This window comes from Poecilia mexicana, unplaced genomic scaffold (genome assembly GCF_051168715.1).
Source record: "Poecilia mexicana isolate PSO_F unplaced genomic scaffold, ASM5116871v1 scaffold_12, whole genome shotgun sequence".
In the NCBI taxonomy this organism is placed as follows: Eukaryota; Metazoa; Chordata; class Actinopteri; order Cyprinodontiformes; family Poeciliidae; genus Poecilia; species Poecilia mexicana.
In genome coordinates, this window is record NW_028263381.1 from 3,560,010 (window position 1) to 3,578,171 (window position 18,162).

Sequence of the window (18,162 nt, forward strand, 5' to 3'; positions counted from 1 at the left end):
GCTGTTTTAGCCAATAGAAGCTAGCAAAGCTCCCTCGTTAGCTTCCTCCACCTTATTTATTTACTTTCCCAACAAGCTCACAGCGATGTATTTTTCTACTACAGCAAAGTGAACCGTCACCGACGTTGCCTTTTGCTGAACCTCTCTTCAAAAAATCCAAGCTAATCTTTGAAGCGTGAGCTTGGTACATGAAAGTTCAAATTCAATTTCAGCGACAAATTTCTCAGAGGAAATAGACAAAAAATGCTCCTTGCTTTAGCTTAGTAAAGCTAAATTATATGATTTCATTTAGCATTTTTGAATTTTATGTATTCAAATGCCATACAAAATTTTGTTACAGCAACTAACACTACATTTATTATGCATGACAGCCATGTTGAACTTCAGGGGAGGTTCTAGTTGATTTATTTTTTTTTCCCAAACAAAGAAGTTTTTAGTTCTGATTTCTGAGTAAAAACATAATTACAACTTAGGCGTTGAAAGGGTCAGAGGAAGAGGAACTAGAATTTCACACCAACAGGAACCTAAATGGAACAATGCTTTAGCTAAACAAAGATTTTTATGACTAATGCAGGAAAAGCTTTTATAACTCTTACTGACAATATCCAATAGAAACATTACTGATTTTGTGTCGGATCTTCATTTCGATGGACTGAAAAAGATATTAAAACTTTCATCCAAGTGTCAACCTCTGATGTTATTGAATACATGGTTAATTCACAGAATGTGTTTGCAGCTGCTTTTTAAATTCCTTCAGATGCTGATTTAGAGCAGACGTTCACCACGGGGTTGGAGCTCGTCTCTGTAAAGAGCCAGTCGTTCCACTACACCTGTCAACTCACTCGGTTGCATTTATGTGGAGCCTTTCGCTAACTGAAGTACACAAGTTGCAAATGACTGTAAGAAATAGGCATCTCTTTTCCACTTTGAAGCTCTGTCTCATGCCTCATCATCTGCATGAACTCTGCTGAAAGTGGTCCAACCACAGCAATGCCACACATCAGATGCTCTGAGGAAGCGAGCTGATTTCCTTGCTGTGCCTTCTAATCAGGTCTGGTCGTAACACAAATGCATCGGTTTGTGTTTCAAACGTTTTTTTACAGTGTCTGTTTACACCACTGATTAATTTCAGATAGAAAATGATTTCTGGAGATGGCTTCAGATTCTTCCCTTTTATTTTTTTTTTATGCTTTTTTTAACTTAACCTGGCTGAGCTATTGAGGAAGTCAGGTGTCTTAAATGACTTAGTTTTTGGCTATTTACTGCCACTTATATTGAGTTAAATAACAAGGTATGATTACATTTTAGTATTGTGCTGATGGCAGAAAAAAGGCTGGTACCATGCTTTGCTGAAAAAGTATTCGTTACCCGTGAACCTTTTAACATTCGGTCATGTTAAAACGACAGACTGCAAATTGTTTTATTTGAGATTTTAGGTTACAAACTGGTGCATTATTGTGAGTTAGAGAGAAGATGAATGGCGTTAAATACAGGGCGATTCTAGAAGATTCTATTAGAAACCGCAAAAGACGGGGGCAGAAATTAACCTTCCAGAAAAACTATAACCATAAACATAGAAATGTTTGTGTTCATATGTAATGTTCATTTAAAAGTTTGTAGCTGTAATCTTTCAATATGTACAAAAGTGAGCTAAAGGGTTAAGAACAGTAGTTGTTGACTGGTTTAAACATTGAACAGCAAGTATCTCTTTGACTAGCTAGCTGCGAGCTGTTAGCTGTCTGACATGAACATACAATAACAACGAATGACTCAGTTGAATAAATTTGAATATTTTAATTCAATTTATTAACTCCAGTTAATCTAGTATACAATGGTCAATCAATCAAATTTTATTTGTATAGCACATTTCAGCAGCAAGGCATTTCAAAGTGCTTTACATAATTAAAATAAAAACAGAAAGAGATTTAAAAAAACATCATTAAAACGTAAAATGTAAACAGTGAGAAAGAGAAATAAGAAAGCTGTCTCCAACCCTTTTGAGTTTAGTCAAAACGTTGTTTGACAAGGACTTTAACCTCTCGGAAACAGTGAGAAAGAGAAATAAAAAGAAAGTGATAAAAAGAAAAGATAAAAACATTAAAAACATCAAATACATTGAAGACATCAAAACCCACACTCTAATCCTAATTTAGCCATAAGCAACTCTAAACAGGTGGGTTTTAAGTTGAGATTTAAAGGCTCTCTGTGTTTCAGCTGTTTTACAGTTTTCTAGAAGTTTGTTCCAAATCTGTGGTGCATAGAAACTGAAAGCTGCTTCTCCTCGTTTGGTTCTGGTTCTGGGGATGCAGAGCAGAACCAGAACCAGAAGATCTGAGGGGTCTAGACGGTTGGTACAGCAATAACAGATCTTTAATGTATTGTGGTGCTAAACCGTTCAGTGATTTATAAACTAACAGTATTTTAAAGTCTATTCTCTGAGCTACAGGGAGCCAGTGTAGGGACTTTAAAACTGGTGTTATGTGCTCTATCTTCCTGGTTTTAGTGAGAACGTGAGCAGCAGCGTTCTGGATCAGCTGCAGCTGTTTGATTGATTTATTAGTCAGACCTGTGAAGACGCTGTTGCAGTAATCAATGCGGCTAAAGATAAACGCATGGATGAGTTTCTCTAGATCTCGCTGAGACATTAGTCCTCTAATCCTGGAGATGTTCTTCAGGTGATAGAAGGCCGACTTTGTGACTGTCTTAATGTGGCTCTGAAGGTTCAGGTCAGAGTTCATCACTACTCCCAGGTTTTGGGCTGATCGCTGGTTTTCAGTTCTAATAACTGAAGCTGCGCATTGATTCTAGTTCGCTCCTCTTTAGGTCCAAAAATAATAACTTCAGTTTTGTTTCTGTTCAGCTGGAGAAAGTTTTGGCACATCCACACATTGATCTGTTCTAAGCATCTATTCAGTGATTGGATGGGTTCAGAGTCACCTGGTGACATTGTGATGTAGAGCTGTGTATCATCCGCGTAGTTATGGTAGCTAATCCTATATCCTGCTATAGCCTAAGCCAGCGGGAGCATATAAATATTGAAAAGAAGGGGTCCTAGGATTGAGCCTTGGGATACCCCACATGTGACCTTTGACCTCTGATGAGAAGTTTCCGATTGAAACAAAGAAATCCCTGTTCTTTATGTAAGATTCAAACCAGTGGAGCACTGGACCAGAGAGTCCGACCCAACTCTCCAGTCGATTCAGTAAAATGTCGTGGTCAACAGTGTCAAAAGCTGCACTGAGGTCCAACAGAACCAGCACTGTGGTTCTCCCACTGTCTGTATTTATATGGATGTCATTGAACACTTTTACAAGGGCCGTCTCCGTGCTGTGGTGAGCACGAAAACCAGACTGGAAGGAGTCAAAGCGATTCATTATTGTTAGGAAGTTATTTAACTGTTTAAAAACTGCTTTTTCAATAACTTTGCTGATGAATGGGAGGTTGGAGATCAGCCTGTAATTCTGCAGTAGTGATTTGTCCAGATTGTTCTTTTTTATCAGTGGTCAAATTCTAAAACAAGCAACAATCAGCATAATATAAACAGAAGATCCCAGTTAAGATATGCTAACAGAGGAGTACTTGCTCCTGCCTTTCTAACGTTTCTCAATTTATTTTACTCAGCTACTAGGATTTAGGTCAATAACAAATCTAGAAATCAAAACAGTATCAAATAAGATTTTAAAAAAGTGACGTAGCACCTTTTTTGGGCACAGACAAGACATAAATAAACAGAACGGCTGCTCCCAACCAGCAGGGGGCGCACAAGAATTCTCAACTTCCCATACAGAATACACACTTAAAATCTTTAAGGCAAAGTTACATTCATGAAAAAAGTGCTTACTTTTTAATGGTTAAATAATTTAAAACTTTTTTTTTAAATTCCATTCATCCATCCATCCACAGTAAAATGCACAAGTCAGGCAAAATGTCAATGCAAAAAAAATTGTCGTTTTACAAAAAGGCTGTTGTCGTCATCTTCTGTTATTTTGCCATATTAGAGTCTATCATCAGACTCTGGTGAATGTTTTTCTATTTGCTAATGGTTAAAAAAAGGCGATGGCAGCATAATGCTGAAGGGGAAGCTGCCTGTGTTTGTACTGAAATCTAATTTCATGCACACTGTAACTGCAGATTAATCAATGAAAACATAATTGTCATGCATTGTAATACTGCATGAAAAATACATGAAATTGATCCAGAAAATTCATTTTGTTCAAGTTAGTCATAAGAAAGCAAACAAAAAAACAAGATGGCAAATTCCAAACTAGTCTTCAAAACCACATTTCTTATACCAGATGATGGCATGACAGTGGGTACATTTATATTAAGTACAAGTTACTCATCATCACTTCCTTCCACCCTGCACTTCCTCTGACAAACGTTCTAGATCACAGTCAGCATTTCATAATTTCCAGTTCCTGTAGATCTCTTGGGGGAATCGAGTTCTTCCTCCTAAGATATAAGATCAGAAATGAGTTTTTTTTTTTGGTGAGTACAAGCATTAAAACTTTATCGAAAAAGGACGAGAAAGTTCTATTGACCAACTTACCGTCGATATAAGAAGATGACACTGCCCACGGCGAGGAATAGAATCAGTCCAATTAAACTGATGCAAACTGCTGTGCCTCCTCCTCCTAACGGGGAAATGAAAACACAATAAACTAAAACTATTTCTCTAGCATCAATCCCTCCCCATGAGACATTGTCCTGTAAAATTACAAATCTGCTAATGATGGAATGGATTCTGCAGTGCAGTTCAAAAAGTGTGCACTCAAAGACTATGTTGTCGTTTTGTGCCAATTTTTACAGACTGGGCTCGATTTATTGGTGCCTCTGGTGAACTGTGTATTTTGGTCAGAAGACACTATTGTGGACCCGCCTTTCATTTCAACAGCAAACTAGATTTGATGCTCCAGGATCGCCTTAATGAGTACTTAACACTGTAACATGCAGTATATCATTTAAATACAAGCCAAAAAATTTTTTGGACACGTCCTTTTTTCCACATCCTTAATCCCAGCATAATTACTCTGTTCAGATCGGGAGTGTATCAAAAGCGACTTACATTCTTCCAGGACACAGCTTGACTCCGTGTCCTGGAAAATTCCCTCAGACAAACTTAAAACAGGTTCTTTAAAAGGTCAGCATTTGTGGCGAGGATTGGCCACAAGTGGTGAAGCCCCGTGACGGGAGAAAACTTTTCAACGACAAGCACTCCATGCGGGTTTGGTTTAAAACAAAAACAAAGTGTGTTGGAAGAACACATGCGTATTGTTTATCACAGCAAGTGATCCGCGTCGCTGTGGGCCTGTTGTCTTTTCTAAAACTCCCATGACGAACCTGTCAAAGTTCAACCTGGAGCTCATCATTGGATCCGTCAGCAGGCTATTGATCCAAAACATGACCAGACACAAAATGTATCTACTTCCATGGTTCTGTCATTCTTCAGACATTAATCTGATAGAAAACCTTCGATGTGAGCTGAACAGAAGAAAGCATTACAGAGGAGTCTGGACGACACAGGGAGATTACAGAGAGAGGAACGTCCAGAGAGCCCTCTATTGTCCTATTGGCTAAAAGAGGGTTGTTAAAAGTTGCACCACCAGGAATCACCAGTAGATTTATATACATGCATAGAATTATGTTACAGTCTTTGAATGTTTGAATTTTGGGTTTCATTTGCTGATTTGACCAGTTCTTTGTTGTTGTTTTCAATTCCTTCTATCTCGCAATAGGAGTTATGAAGAGGGTCGACCTTATAACACCTCCTTCCGCAACTCACTATCGTTTGCATTTTATTTTATTTGCAACACATGTGCTATCAATAGATGGCTAAATATATCCAGTGATTCAACAGGATATGTATATAACACAACCAAGCAACCATTTTATTTACCTAAATACTTCCCAATTTGCCTTAGCAACAGAGAAATGCAAGATTTAATTCATTAACCAATTTATTTCAAATACAAGTTTCATAATTATTTTTAGTCACTGTGTGACTACTTTGACTTTCTTATTTTTTATTAATTTATTTTTACTTTAAAGAAACGTTACAAAAGGTACGCGCTGTTTAGCTGTAAGCTTTAATCTTGGTTTTGACACCGACTTTTTTTCTCTGTTCCTTGCAGCTGATGATAAAATCCCAGAGATATTCATTTAGAAACATCTAAAACTTAGCTTTATAGATAAGCTAAGTTTGCTTCAGACCACAGACACTCAGACTTCAAATGACTTTCTTTCTTTTTCTTTTGCATTTCATTGTTCTTACCCAAAGTGCTTCGTTCCGTGTTGGTAGATGTTGAAGGCCCAGAGGTGGAGGTACTGACACTCTGCAGGGTGGAGGAAGGTCCTGCAAACAGGAAAACAAGATAGCATCAGTTGCTGCTGTTTTTAGCTGTTATATCTGTTTATCTGCTATAATTATTTCTGTCATCAGCCTTTTGCTTATTTATTCTTAAAGTACATTTTAATAAAAACATCTTCACTCATTTGTTCCACATATTATTGCAACATATAAAAACCTGACACAGTATGGAAAATTGGCGTTTTAAAAAAAGTGTCTGCCCTCTTAAAGCATTTGGGTGTTTCACTTTTTTTTCTTTTTTTTTTTAAGATTCAGATCATCGGACTAATTTTGATGTCAGATCAATTTAACCTGAGTAAATGCTGCAAAAACAAATTGATTTTCCTTTTATTAAAAGTGAAAATCGATCCAAAGGAACCAGCAGTGAAAAAATAATTGTCCCACCAGAACATGGCTTGTGCCACGTTGTACAGCAACAGCAACCATCTGGTGATCAGATCATCATTAAACACACACTGGACACAACTTTCAGTTTCTAGAACTACATTAAAAAACAATTCAGTTCTAGAAGAGTTCTCAAACATTTGTTTTTTCTATATAAGTACTAAAACAAATGTTGCATTTGAAAAACATTCCTCTTTGAATATGTTGCAGAAAATTTGAGACATTTTATTTGTTTTTCATTGTGCAGGCAGATTCTGGTTTGGTCAATTTGGGGCCTGAGCTGTTATATCTCGACCACATGAAAAGCAATAATAGAAAAACACTTCATCCATCAACTTCACAGCTTATCAGGTCAAACAAATGTCATGGAAAATCAGCTAAACAAACCAGCAGAACCAATGACGACAGCAGGATAAACACAAAGTACTAAATTTCACTGTATGCTGATCATCCATTGCTATTTGTGTAAAAAAATAAAAAAGTACAGACACCAAAAAGCCTTTTTAACACATCAACACTCTGCTTAGCCAGGTAAAACCAGACAAAAACTCTTTTCAGAGATAACGGATCGTTTTGTTGTGTCCAGTGGTTCATGAGTCATTCAGCACCTTTTTCTGTTCACATATGATGTCACAGACAGAAAAAAAAACACAGACCACCTTCTTGTCACATTTCTTTCATGTGCAATTTCAGCTGCTTGGCTGTTACAAACACATTTTGCAGTTAAAAGGAAATAATAATTTTAACATCTGAAATCCAAAGAGGTGCTATGTGAATATGTCAGGCAATCAAAACCTCTTTTAGATTAAAGTCTAACTATTGAGAAATCATTCAGTCCTCTTTCATTAGAAGCTCAGTTTCATAATTAGTGTTTGTCACTGTGTGACTACTTTGTCTTTTTTATGTCTTTGCTTTAAAGAAATGTTGCAAAAGGTACATGTTGTGTAGCTGTAAGCTTCAATCTTGGTTTTGAGACCAACTTTTTTTCTCTGTTCCTCGCAGCTAATGATAAAATCCCAGACATATTCCATTTAGAAACATCTAAAAAATTAACTGAAACTTAGCTATTTAGATAAGCTAAGTTTGCTTCAGACCACAGACACTCAGACTTCAAATGACTTTCTTTCTTTTTCTTTTGCATTTCATTGTTCTTACCCAAAGTGCTTCGTTCCGTGTTGGTAGATGTTGAAGGCCCAGAGGTGGAGGTACTGACACTCTGCAGGGTGGAGGAAGGTCCTGCAAACAGGAAAACAAGATAGCATCAGTTGCTGCTGTTTTTAGCTGTTATATCTGTTTATCTGCTATAATTATTTCTGTCATCAGCCTTTTGCTTATTTATTCTTAAAGTACATTTTAGTAAAAACATCTTCACTCATTTGTTCCACATATTATTGCAACATATAAAAACCTGACACAGTATGGAAAATTGGCGTTTTAAAAAAAGTGTCTGCCCTCTTAAAGCATTTGGGTGTTTCACTTTTTTTTTTTTTTTTTTTTTTTTTTAAGATTCAGATCATCGGACTAATTTTGATGTCAGATCAATTTAACCTGAGTAAATGCTGCAAAAACAAATTGATTTTCCTTTTATTAAAAGTGAAAATCGATCCAAAGGAACCAGCAGTGAAAAAATAATTGTCCCACCAGAACATGGCTTGTGCCACGTTGTACAGCAACAGCAACCATCTGGTGATCAGATCATCATTAAACACACACTGGACACAACTTTCAGTTTCTAGAACTACATTAAAAAACAATTCAGTTCTAGAAGAGTTCTCAAACATTTGTTTTTTCTATATAAGTACTAAAACAAATGTTGCATTTGAAAAACATTCCTCTTTGAATATGTTGCAGAAAATTTGAGACATTTTATTTTTTTTTCATTGTGCAGGCAGATTCTGGTTTGGTCAATTTGGGGCCTGAGCTGTTATATCTCGACCACATGAAAAGCAATAATAGAAAAACACTTCATCTATCAACTTCACAGCTTATCAGGTCAAACAAATGTCATGGAAAATCAGCTAAACAAACCAGCAGAACCAATGACGACAGCAGGATAAACACAAAGTACTAAATTTCACTGTATGCTGATCATCCATTGCTATGTGTGTAAAAAAAAAAGTACAGACACCAAAAAGCCTTTTTAACACATCAACACTCTGCTTAGCCAGGTAAAACCAGACAAAAACTCTTTTCAGAGATAACGGATCGTTTTGTTGTGTTCCAGTGGTTCATGAGTCATTCAGCACCTTTTTCTGTTCACATATGATGTCACAGACAGAAAAAAAACACAGACCACCTTCTTGTCACATTTCTTTCATGTGCAACTTCAGCTGCTTGGCTGTTACAAACACATTTTGCAGTTAAAAGGAAATAATAATTTTATTTCCTTTTAACTGCAAAGGAAAAGGAATTTGCCTGACATATTCACATAGAGGTGCTATGTGAATATGTCAGGCAATCAAAACCTCTTTTAGATTAAAGTCTAACTATTGAGAAATCATTCAGTCCTCTTTCATTAGAAGCTCAGTTTCATAATTAGTGTTTGTCACTGTGTGACTACTTTGTCTTTTTTATGTCTTTGCTTTAAAGAAATGTTGCAAAAGGTACATGTTGTGTAGCTGTAAGCTTCAATCTTGGTTTTGAGACCAACTTTTTTTCTCTGTTCCTCGCAGCTAATGATAAAATCCCAGACATATTCCATTTAGAAACATCTAAAAAATTAACTGAAACTTAGCTATTTAGATAAGCTAAGTTTGCTTCAGACCACAGACACTCAGACTTCAAATGACTTTCTTTCTTTTCTTCAGTAGTGCTCATGTTATTTCTTAGAGCCTTTAGGGAATTGATGTGCCAGCTTGACCTTTGTTGTGGTTTTTCTGATTGCATTTCATTGTTCTTACCCAGAGTGCTTTGCTCTGTGTTGGGAGATGCTGAAGACTCATAGGTGGAGGTTCTGACACTCTGCAGGGTGGAAGAAGGTTCTGATGGGACTTTAAGAAACATGTGTGCCCAAAAAATTAAGACGGATACTTATTAAGAGGTGTGTATTATCAATAAAATATACACTACTCCCAAAAAGTTATGGATATTTGGCTTTCGGGTGACGTTTATGCAAATTTATGCTCACTACAATGATAACATTCAATTATAGTGGGGCATTAAAGTGGAAGCATGCTATGTCGATTCTCAAATAATGTACTGAAGCAGCAGCAAGGTGTCCAAAATGTAGTGAAACAATGAACAGTTAGACACAAGCATTAAAAAATTTAAAGAACGTCACATTAAGCTGGTCTGTAAAATGTTACATTACAGTTTAGAGTCATCCTGTAATTTTACCATAAGGCCAGATATTCCTAACTTTCTGTGAGTATTGTGCGTAGGCAATTCAGAACACTTTCCAAATATATAATTCACTCACGGTAACTTAGCAACCAGAAATAGGATAAAGCTGTTTGTCCCCAAAGCAAAGTGATCGCATCTTATTAGATATAAATCTTCATTCTAACTTCAGTAAATCACGTTGCTTCCTTAGTACATAAAAAAAGAAAATGTGTTTCTTATCCATGCTAATCGTTGGGTGCGGCTGATATTCTGGGTGAGTTGAAACAGAAGGAAGTGCAGTGTGTTCATCAACTTGAAAGTTTTAAATGTTCCAAGTGACGTTCAAGAAGCGAACGATTAGTCTAAGAAGGCCCAAGACAAATACCATAAAAAAACAACAACTCTAATCTCAAAACCATTGAAGTGGTTTATGCTCATATTATTTAAAAAAAAAAAACAACTTTAAATCTTAAATAATTGGCATCTTTGCACATTAACTCAGACATTTGCTGTTATTTACAAAAGCAAAAAGAGGTAGGAGGGATTGGGCCACCAATGTTCCTGTGTGAAACATAAACTGTGAACAAAAAGTTAGGAATATTTGGCATTTGAGTGAAATTTATGGAAAACATAAAAATCCTCAATGTCTCCATTGGCCTTGAGAATCAATACCAACTTCACGACTCTGTTTCATGCTTTTCAAAAGTCGACTTTTGATCTGCCGAGGCATGGCGTCCTACTCTTCTTGAAGGTCGGCGTTCAGGTCTTAGAGGCTCGCTGGTGCAAACCCTCTACAGTACATGGTGAAGCAGCTGAGGGATTTTCTAAGGGATTCAGGTCTGGAGAGAGTTCAGATCACTCCATCCGGAGTACCGCACTCTCCAGCAAACATTCCCTAATGATGCGACCTCAAAGAGCTGGGATACTGTTGTCCACAAGGATGATATTAGGCCTGTGTTGTTTATTCAGAAGTACAACAACTGAATTAATGGAGTTATTCAGATATTACAGGCTGGACATTATACCATTCACAAAGTTTAGACCAGTTCTATATTCACTAGGCCCACCCTATTCCTCAAGCCACAGTGTCCACAGTGTTTCAGTTCATTTATGATTAACAGCCTTTTACTGAACCACAATCATGTAACTCAGGTATGTTAGAGCAGAGAGACATTGAAAACATGCAGGGCTTTGTGCCTTGAGCACCAAGGTTGGGAAACACTGGACTAAACACACCAGCCCAGATTGTAACACCACCACCAATGGCTCATTGGGTGACAACAGTGGCTGACGCATAGTGCTTTCCTTGAAGCCTCCCAACATCATTGGCGGCCATCATTTCCACTCAGTGTGAACCGACTTTTACCAGACAACAGCCCTGAAATCCACCAGCCCCTCCCTTGTTTATCGTAAACGTTCCACCCTTTGGTGGAAAGACTGACGCAGATAGCTGGTGGTGTGGTCAGAAACAATCACAGGTCATCTACCACTCAGATCATGAAGATGTAACTGGTTTTCTACGACTTGACACTCGGGTGACTCTCATCACAGTGAAGCGGTCATCAGAGTTGGATGTGGCCAAAGGACGACACCTTCTATGAGTTTCTCTGACTCCTCCGGTCTCTCTGTATCTCGGTTTCAGCCTGCTGATAACACTCTGACACTCTAAGAACATCCTGTTTGAAACCTCATGATGGCAGTTCTTCATCAGTTGTTAGGTGTTCTCTTGGTCACATAATATCAAAATCAGAACAACATGATCAGGACGATGGCTTAAATACCAATTCTGATTGAACCGGGAAATGCATTGGTCAATTTGTGGATGAGATACCTGTTGGTGAATATTGCTGTTAAAGCTCCTTGTTATAACATCAAGCTGTGTAAAAAGTACTGAAACGCCAAACAGTTGGACATGTGGAGTCAAAAGTTTAAAGAAGGTCTGGGCTGCTGTGGTGGCAAAGGGGCAAAACATAACCCACATATAGAGGCAACTGATATAGTAATCAATGAAGACGTCAAAGTTTCAGCCTGGTGACCTTTTCTGCATGTCTTCCCCCCCTCTCTCATTACATACTTTCCTGTCTAACCACTCTCAAATAAAGGCCATTAGCGCCAATACAATCTTTAGGGAAAAAACAAGTTTAAAGAAGGTCACATTAAGTCAATCTGGAACGGCTACAGCGGATTTTAGGTTCATCCTGAAATTCCACCCAGAAGCCAAATATCCAAAGTTTTGTGTGAATAGTGTGTGCACAGGCAGCAACCAGTGTTTGGATCCAGAATGCTTTCTAGTTTCATTCTTGACTAATGAGAATATCTTCATTTACAGTGACTTAGCAAACAGAACTAGGCTCCATTTAGGAATCTGTATGCTTGTTTGTGCCCTCAAATCAAAGTTCTTGCACACTGACAGCGACAGACAGAAATCATGCAGACTTAAAGAAAAGCAGTTTCCTACCCCTGTTGGTGGTTGTCCAATAGTTTGGGTGAACTGAAAGATAAAAAAAAGAGCACATAGGGTTAATCGATATAAAAAATAAAAGAGATGGTTTTGAGTTTTCAAAATAAGACTTTATTAGAAGCAGTTCACAATTTGCCCTCAGTAAAATGATTCTCTGCTTAGAATAAATCCAGATTAGGTGAATCTAATCTTAGCCCAAGACAAATGAGACCCTGAAACAACTCTCATTTACATAAAAAACCATCACAGCATTTTAAGGACCTTTAAAGAATAAATTATTGACATGATGCACGTTAACGCAGACATTTGCAATTACTTCGAAAAGGAACATTCTGTATGAAACATATTGTGTGAAATACATGTAAATCATTTCCAGTTGTTGGATCTGATAGTGAAGAAATGTAAAAAGTAAATGTTTTAGTGGCTTAAGTGAATGTTTCTTAATTTAACACTATATACATTCCTGAGGAGATCATATTCTTGACTCGCATGTCAGATTTGTCAAATGTTTTACGCCGGATGCCCTTCCTGACGGGCTTGGGACCCGCACAAAAGACACAAAATGGCCCCCTTTGTGGCTGTATTAGTAAGAACAAAGAGGAGATTTATGGATGGCGTGAAAGAGGATATGAAGGTAGTTGGTGTGAGAGAAGAAGATGCAGAAGATAGGGTTACATGGAGACGGATGACTCGCTGTGGCGACCCTGTTGTTGCGCAACCTCCCCCTCCCCTCTTCTCTTTCTCTCTACTTCCCCTTCTGAGAGGAGGGAGATGTGCTCTTCAGCTCTCCGTCTAACAGGTCCGAGAAGCCTCTAACTCCTGAGTATTACTACAGATGAGAACATAGAGGACATTCTGTTTAAGCTGGGCGCGAGAAAGACTAGCCTGGTTTCTAATGGCCTTTGCCTCCAGATGTCCCTCCTTTTTCACCCTGTGAATTAGCCAGATTGAGCAGCCCGCAATCAGCTAGTTTCACAGAGCACACCTGTTAACGGTCGCTCTTTCTCTTTATTACAACTTGCACTTATTACTGAACCAGGTAGGTTTTAGTGACTCGGGCGAGTCCCAAGGGTGTTGTTTTGGCTAAAAGCAATCTATAAAACATTTTCCACTTTCTCCTCCCAGAATCATCTTTGCCTTGGTCTTTGTCTTTGGGGTCTCGAACCCAGCTGGTGAGAGAAGTGCAATTTGAAGCCACATGTTGCGGAGCTAACAGGTTGGTCCCCATGTGCAGAACAGTCTTCGGCTCTGTAGCCCCAGCTCTTCTTCAGCTGCAGAGTTCTTTGTCCATCTCGATCTTGGCTCGAAGCTGCCTGAAGGATCCAACCAAAGATTCCTCTTTTGCACTCACCCTTTTGGTGCATTTCCATTGGCTAGCTTTGTTGCTGTACCTGTCTCATTGGCCGACTACTTGGACCAATGATCTCATATCCATCACCGTTTTGGAGACCTGATGTCTGTTCTAATGTCCCAGGGTTGCTCAACAGTCATCTTGCATCTAACCTTTTCTTAGGAAAGTTACAGTTCAGCAATAAGGCCTTGGTCACCTCTGCTCTCCTATCAGTTCCTCTTTTCCCCTGACCTTTCACCTACCATCTACCTCCAACACATCATCAGTGACCTTTAATTACAGTTACACATTTTACTGCATTTCAAGTTCAATGTCAAAATCACATTTATAACCTTTTAGTTTATCTGATTTAGCATTCATTTATAATTTTATAATAACCATTAGTTATTAGTTACTCTTATTATAATCATGATGTGAGTTATCACAGACATTACTTTTTCCACCTGTAAGTACTTCCATAAGTATAAGAGTAAGTGTAAATATTTTTACAATCAAACCAATATCAACCATTGGTTAAACCAATATTAATTATTGGTTTAATCATAAGTTATCATTATTCATTTAAGTATTTTACTCTGGGTTTTATCCAATTACTCAAAATGTTTAGATTTTATTCTTTAAACCTTTAATGCTCTGAAATGAGTAATCTGAACTATTTTTATCCACATGCAGGCTGGAAGCTTTCTTCCTCTTTCTTCAGGAAATCTGCTCTTCCTGTTCCATGACTCTCTTTCTGCCTGACTATTATTTTTTATGATTAAATAGAAAAAGTAAAATTAAGGCAAAGTTTGCAGGACACAATAACAACACACACAACCAGATTAATTTGATTACAGTCTGACTCTACTGTTGGGGCTTGATGTCACCTGTGTACTCAATTTTAAAGGTAACTTTATTCATTGTTATTATTAAACTAAAATCTCCAGCATGGGGAAGTGGGATGAGCTCGACTTTTCTCGACAACCCCTAAAGGGAAAAAGCCGAAAGGAAAAGAAGAAGACATTCCTGAGGGCAGCATGCTATTTGAAAAGCAAGCGACATAGAATAATATTGGTGAATGTTGCAATATGGCGCATAATACATCAACAAATGGTTAAAAAATTGTTCTATTTTTTTGCTTTGGGGTTTGTAGAGAACAGATCCCCAGTAGTCAGTTATTTATCCAGCTACAGAAAAAATAATAATAATAATAATTTCCACGTCAACAGCAGGGTCTTAGTGAAAATGTTGCCTCTTACTTTCTAAAACCTGCATGCGTCATGAAACAGTGATGCAGCAATGTCCCTACATTTCTGATATTTCTTTCAGCCCGTTTCTGTCCTCATTATATTTTTCACACATTAAAATCATTTGTGATGCACCAACTCAAGATTCCCTTATAGATAAACATCAACTTCTGTGTAAATAAACCCCCAATGCAAGTATAATAGAAATGTCGTTTTTAGCCTTAATTCATCTTTGATGGAACTGGTGATACTTTTATTTATTTATTTTTTTCTTACCATTTATTTACTGATTATATCTGCTGTGTTTTTGTATTTCTGCAAGATGTGTTTTTCTATTAAAGAAGTTTCCAGATAATATTTAGATGTTTCCACAGCTGTGATAACTTAAGAGACCTGAAGACATCTTGCTTAACTTGGCAATTGTCTTAAAGGACTGACATGGGTTATTTGACCCTGAACCCATTCTGACAAAGAAGCATTAGATGTTTGTCCTGAAATCCTTATGGGCTCTCTTTCCTGCCATAAAATTTCCCTCCAAGAGGTGAGGGACAGTTCATGAGGAGGGGGAAAGAATCGTCTCTGTGGTCCATCTGGCAATAGAGATCAGGCTCTGCGTGGGTCTTTTCCTTTCTGTGACTATGTAACGATGTGAAGTGACTACGTTCAGTGAGACGGGTCTTCGAACGCTTTTGCCTTTGAATAAAGAAACTTAAAGACAAAAAACCCCCAAAAAACTTAAAGACAAAGATTAATCTTTCTTTTATTATTGAAACAGATTCTCATTCTTTGATAAATGAAATTTCCATAACAATGTTTTTTTTTTTTTTTTGTTTTTTTTGCTTTTCATCTCACTTGATTTTGTTTCTGTTGTTTTTCGCATCAGCTGATTTTGGTTTCTTCTCACAAAAAATGACTCAGACATTCAGTTACCACCCAAAGCTTTCAGAATCAACTCATCTCTCTGACTTTGGAAATCAAGCTCTCGGGGATAACACGATAGAGGTTTCTCTTAAAGAAATGAAAGAGAAATAAAAGGATCTTACTTATACACTCAAAGTTAGATTCGCCCCACTGTGAAACACCATTCTTCTCCTCACACTTGATGAGGGCTGACATTCCGGATTTTCTCGTATAGCCTGGAATACACTTGTAGCGATACTTGACCTCGAAGCATCCGTCTTCTTGTACAGTAAAGATTTTTGGGGGAATCTTTAGACATGTGCAGTTGGCTGAAAAAAAAAAACAAAACACATTAAAAACACTACAAAAACACTATTAAAAGGTGCTCAAAGCTAATGAATGGAGCTCTGAAATTCCTGGAATGTTGTTCTTAAGCAACATTCCAGTGAGGCGTTGTTCCTGTGAGTACAGCGACTCACAGGAAGTGATAAGCTCACTGAAAAAAAGGTTTTTTTGAATCAACTTTAAAAAATTACTCAAATTTCTTATGGCTATTTCTATTAGTTTTGCTCAAGCTACAGTTCTGATTTCAGACTTATTAAAAACAGAATTATTAGCTGTAATAAATTAGAGCAATTTTTTAAGTTGAAAGAAACTTTTTTTTTCAGTGTGCAGCGGTGGAAATGATCATAACTTACCCTTTTATTGATGTGATTTTTCTTGATGTATGTCGTTTCTAACTTTTTTTTGTATATGTATTTTGAGTTGTTTTTAACTGAAGGTTAAAAGCAACATAAATAAAGTTGCATTGTTTTACAGTGGCAAGACTGAAACATCTTGCAAGTCATAGTTGTTATCTTTGGAAAATCTTTGGCTTATTTTTTGTTTACTCAATCAGTGAAACCAAAAATATCCTGAAATCGAATTTGATGCCATCTATCTCACAATCTGGGCCATCGGCAGGACAGTGACTCAAAACACAGCAGCAAAATCTATAACAAAATGTCTGAGGGGAAAATGTAGTGTGTCAAAGACTGAATGAAGTAACACTTCAGACCTGAAAATCATCGAAATGATGCCAGACTACAGGATGTTTGAAACAACAAAGAGTCAAATAAAGTCAGACTCTGACTGATAAAATAAAAGAGAAACCAACTGTTTTCAAGCTTCATCTTAAGCAGGTGCCTCTACAAGCTGCCGAATCATAAGCTCTTAGTTTGTACACATTTTTGTTTTGTGTGTGTGCGTGTGTGTGTGTGTGTGTGTGTGTGTGTGTGTGTGTGTGTGTGTGTGTGTGTGTGTGTGTGTGTGTGTGTGTGTGTGTGTGTGTGACAGCAGAAGTTCATATGTGTTGTTGTACGCTTGAGATGAGAAATAAAACATTTTATGACTCAGTAAAAACCAATCTGGACACAGAAACTTTATCGACCTTTTTTTTTTTTTTTTTGCAACTGAAACTGGCAGTTCTTCCTTTAAACTTCCTCTATACCATAGTTCATATCAAACCTGTGATCTAGTTTCATATTGAAGATTAAATGTTTTCAGAGTACGTGGAATGTTATCTAGGCATCTATGTTTTTGTTTTTTCTTTCTTTTTACATTACATGTTAAGCCAGCATGTAATCTTGGCTTAACATTAAGCCAACATTATGGACAGATGAAACCATTACTACCTTTAATGACGCAATTGACAAAGTGTAAGTCTTAATTATAAAAAATATAACATTTAGAATTGATTATATTTAAATGTGTATGCATGTATGTTCTGTATGGGTGACCTTTGTTCTAAACAAACAAAAAAAAAAAGGTAGGTAAATATGAGGGTTAAATTTTTACCACCGCTGGAGAGACGCGTTGCTCCGAGGAGACACACCATCACGGCCCAGACAATTCGATGAGGATCCATCTTCCAGCTGGGATGATTCTTGTACGATCATGATCAGTGAACAATCTTCATGCCTCCACGACAGCCTGCTGTGGAGGCATTACTTTTACTTTCACTCGCTGCGAAGGCCCGCCTTTAAAAACCACTCTGCCATATTTGTAGTTCAAAAAGCTTTCGAAGTGCTTCTCAGTAAATGAGATTACCATTACCATATATAATGGTAATGGTATATGGTGCCATATACCATTATATGGCACCATATATATA

General features: G+C 37.4%; 1 protein-coding gene across 3 annotated transcripts; it reads right to left on the bottom strand.

The window, feature by feature from the left end:
- Positions 1–1,779: 1,779 nt before the first annotated feature.
- Positions 1,780–18,010, bottom strand: LOC106925252 (uncharacterized). Of its 3 annotated transcripts, none has more exons than XM_088010758.1 (8): positions 17,847–18,010; positions 16,154–16,339; positions 12,531–12,563; positions 9,652–9,741; positions 7,907–7,987; positions 6,272–6,352; positions 4,550–4,631; positions 1,780–4,452 (listed from the first exon to the last, which is right to left on the bottom strand). In XM_088010758.1, the coding sequence occupies exons 1-8, from the start codon at positions 17,914–17,916 to the stop codon at positions 4,395–4,397; spliced, it is 681 nt and encodes a 226-aa protein (XP_087866884.1). In that variant the 5' UTR covers positions 17,917–18,010; the 3' UTR covers positions 1,780–4,394. The 3 variants fall into 3 exon arrangements, with proteins under 3 accessions (XP_087866884.1, XP_014854937.2, XP_087866885.1); XM_014999451.2 differs by having other exon boundaries at positions 4,550–4,634; positions 17,847–18,009; XM_088010759.1 differs by lacking the exon at positions 9,652–9,741 and having other exon boundaries at positions 4,550–4,634; positions 17,847–18,008.
- Positions 18,011–18,162: the final 152 nt, after the last annotated feature.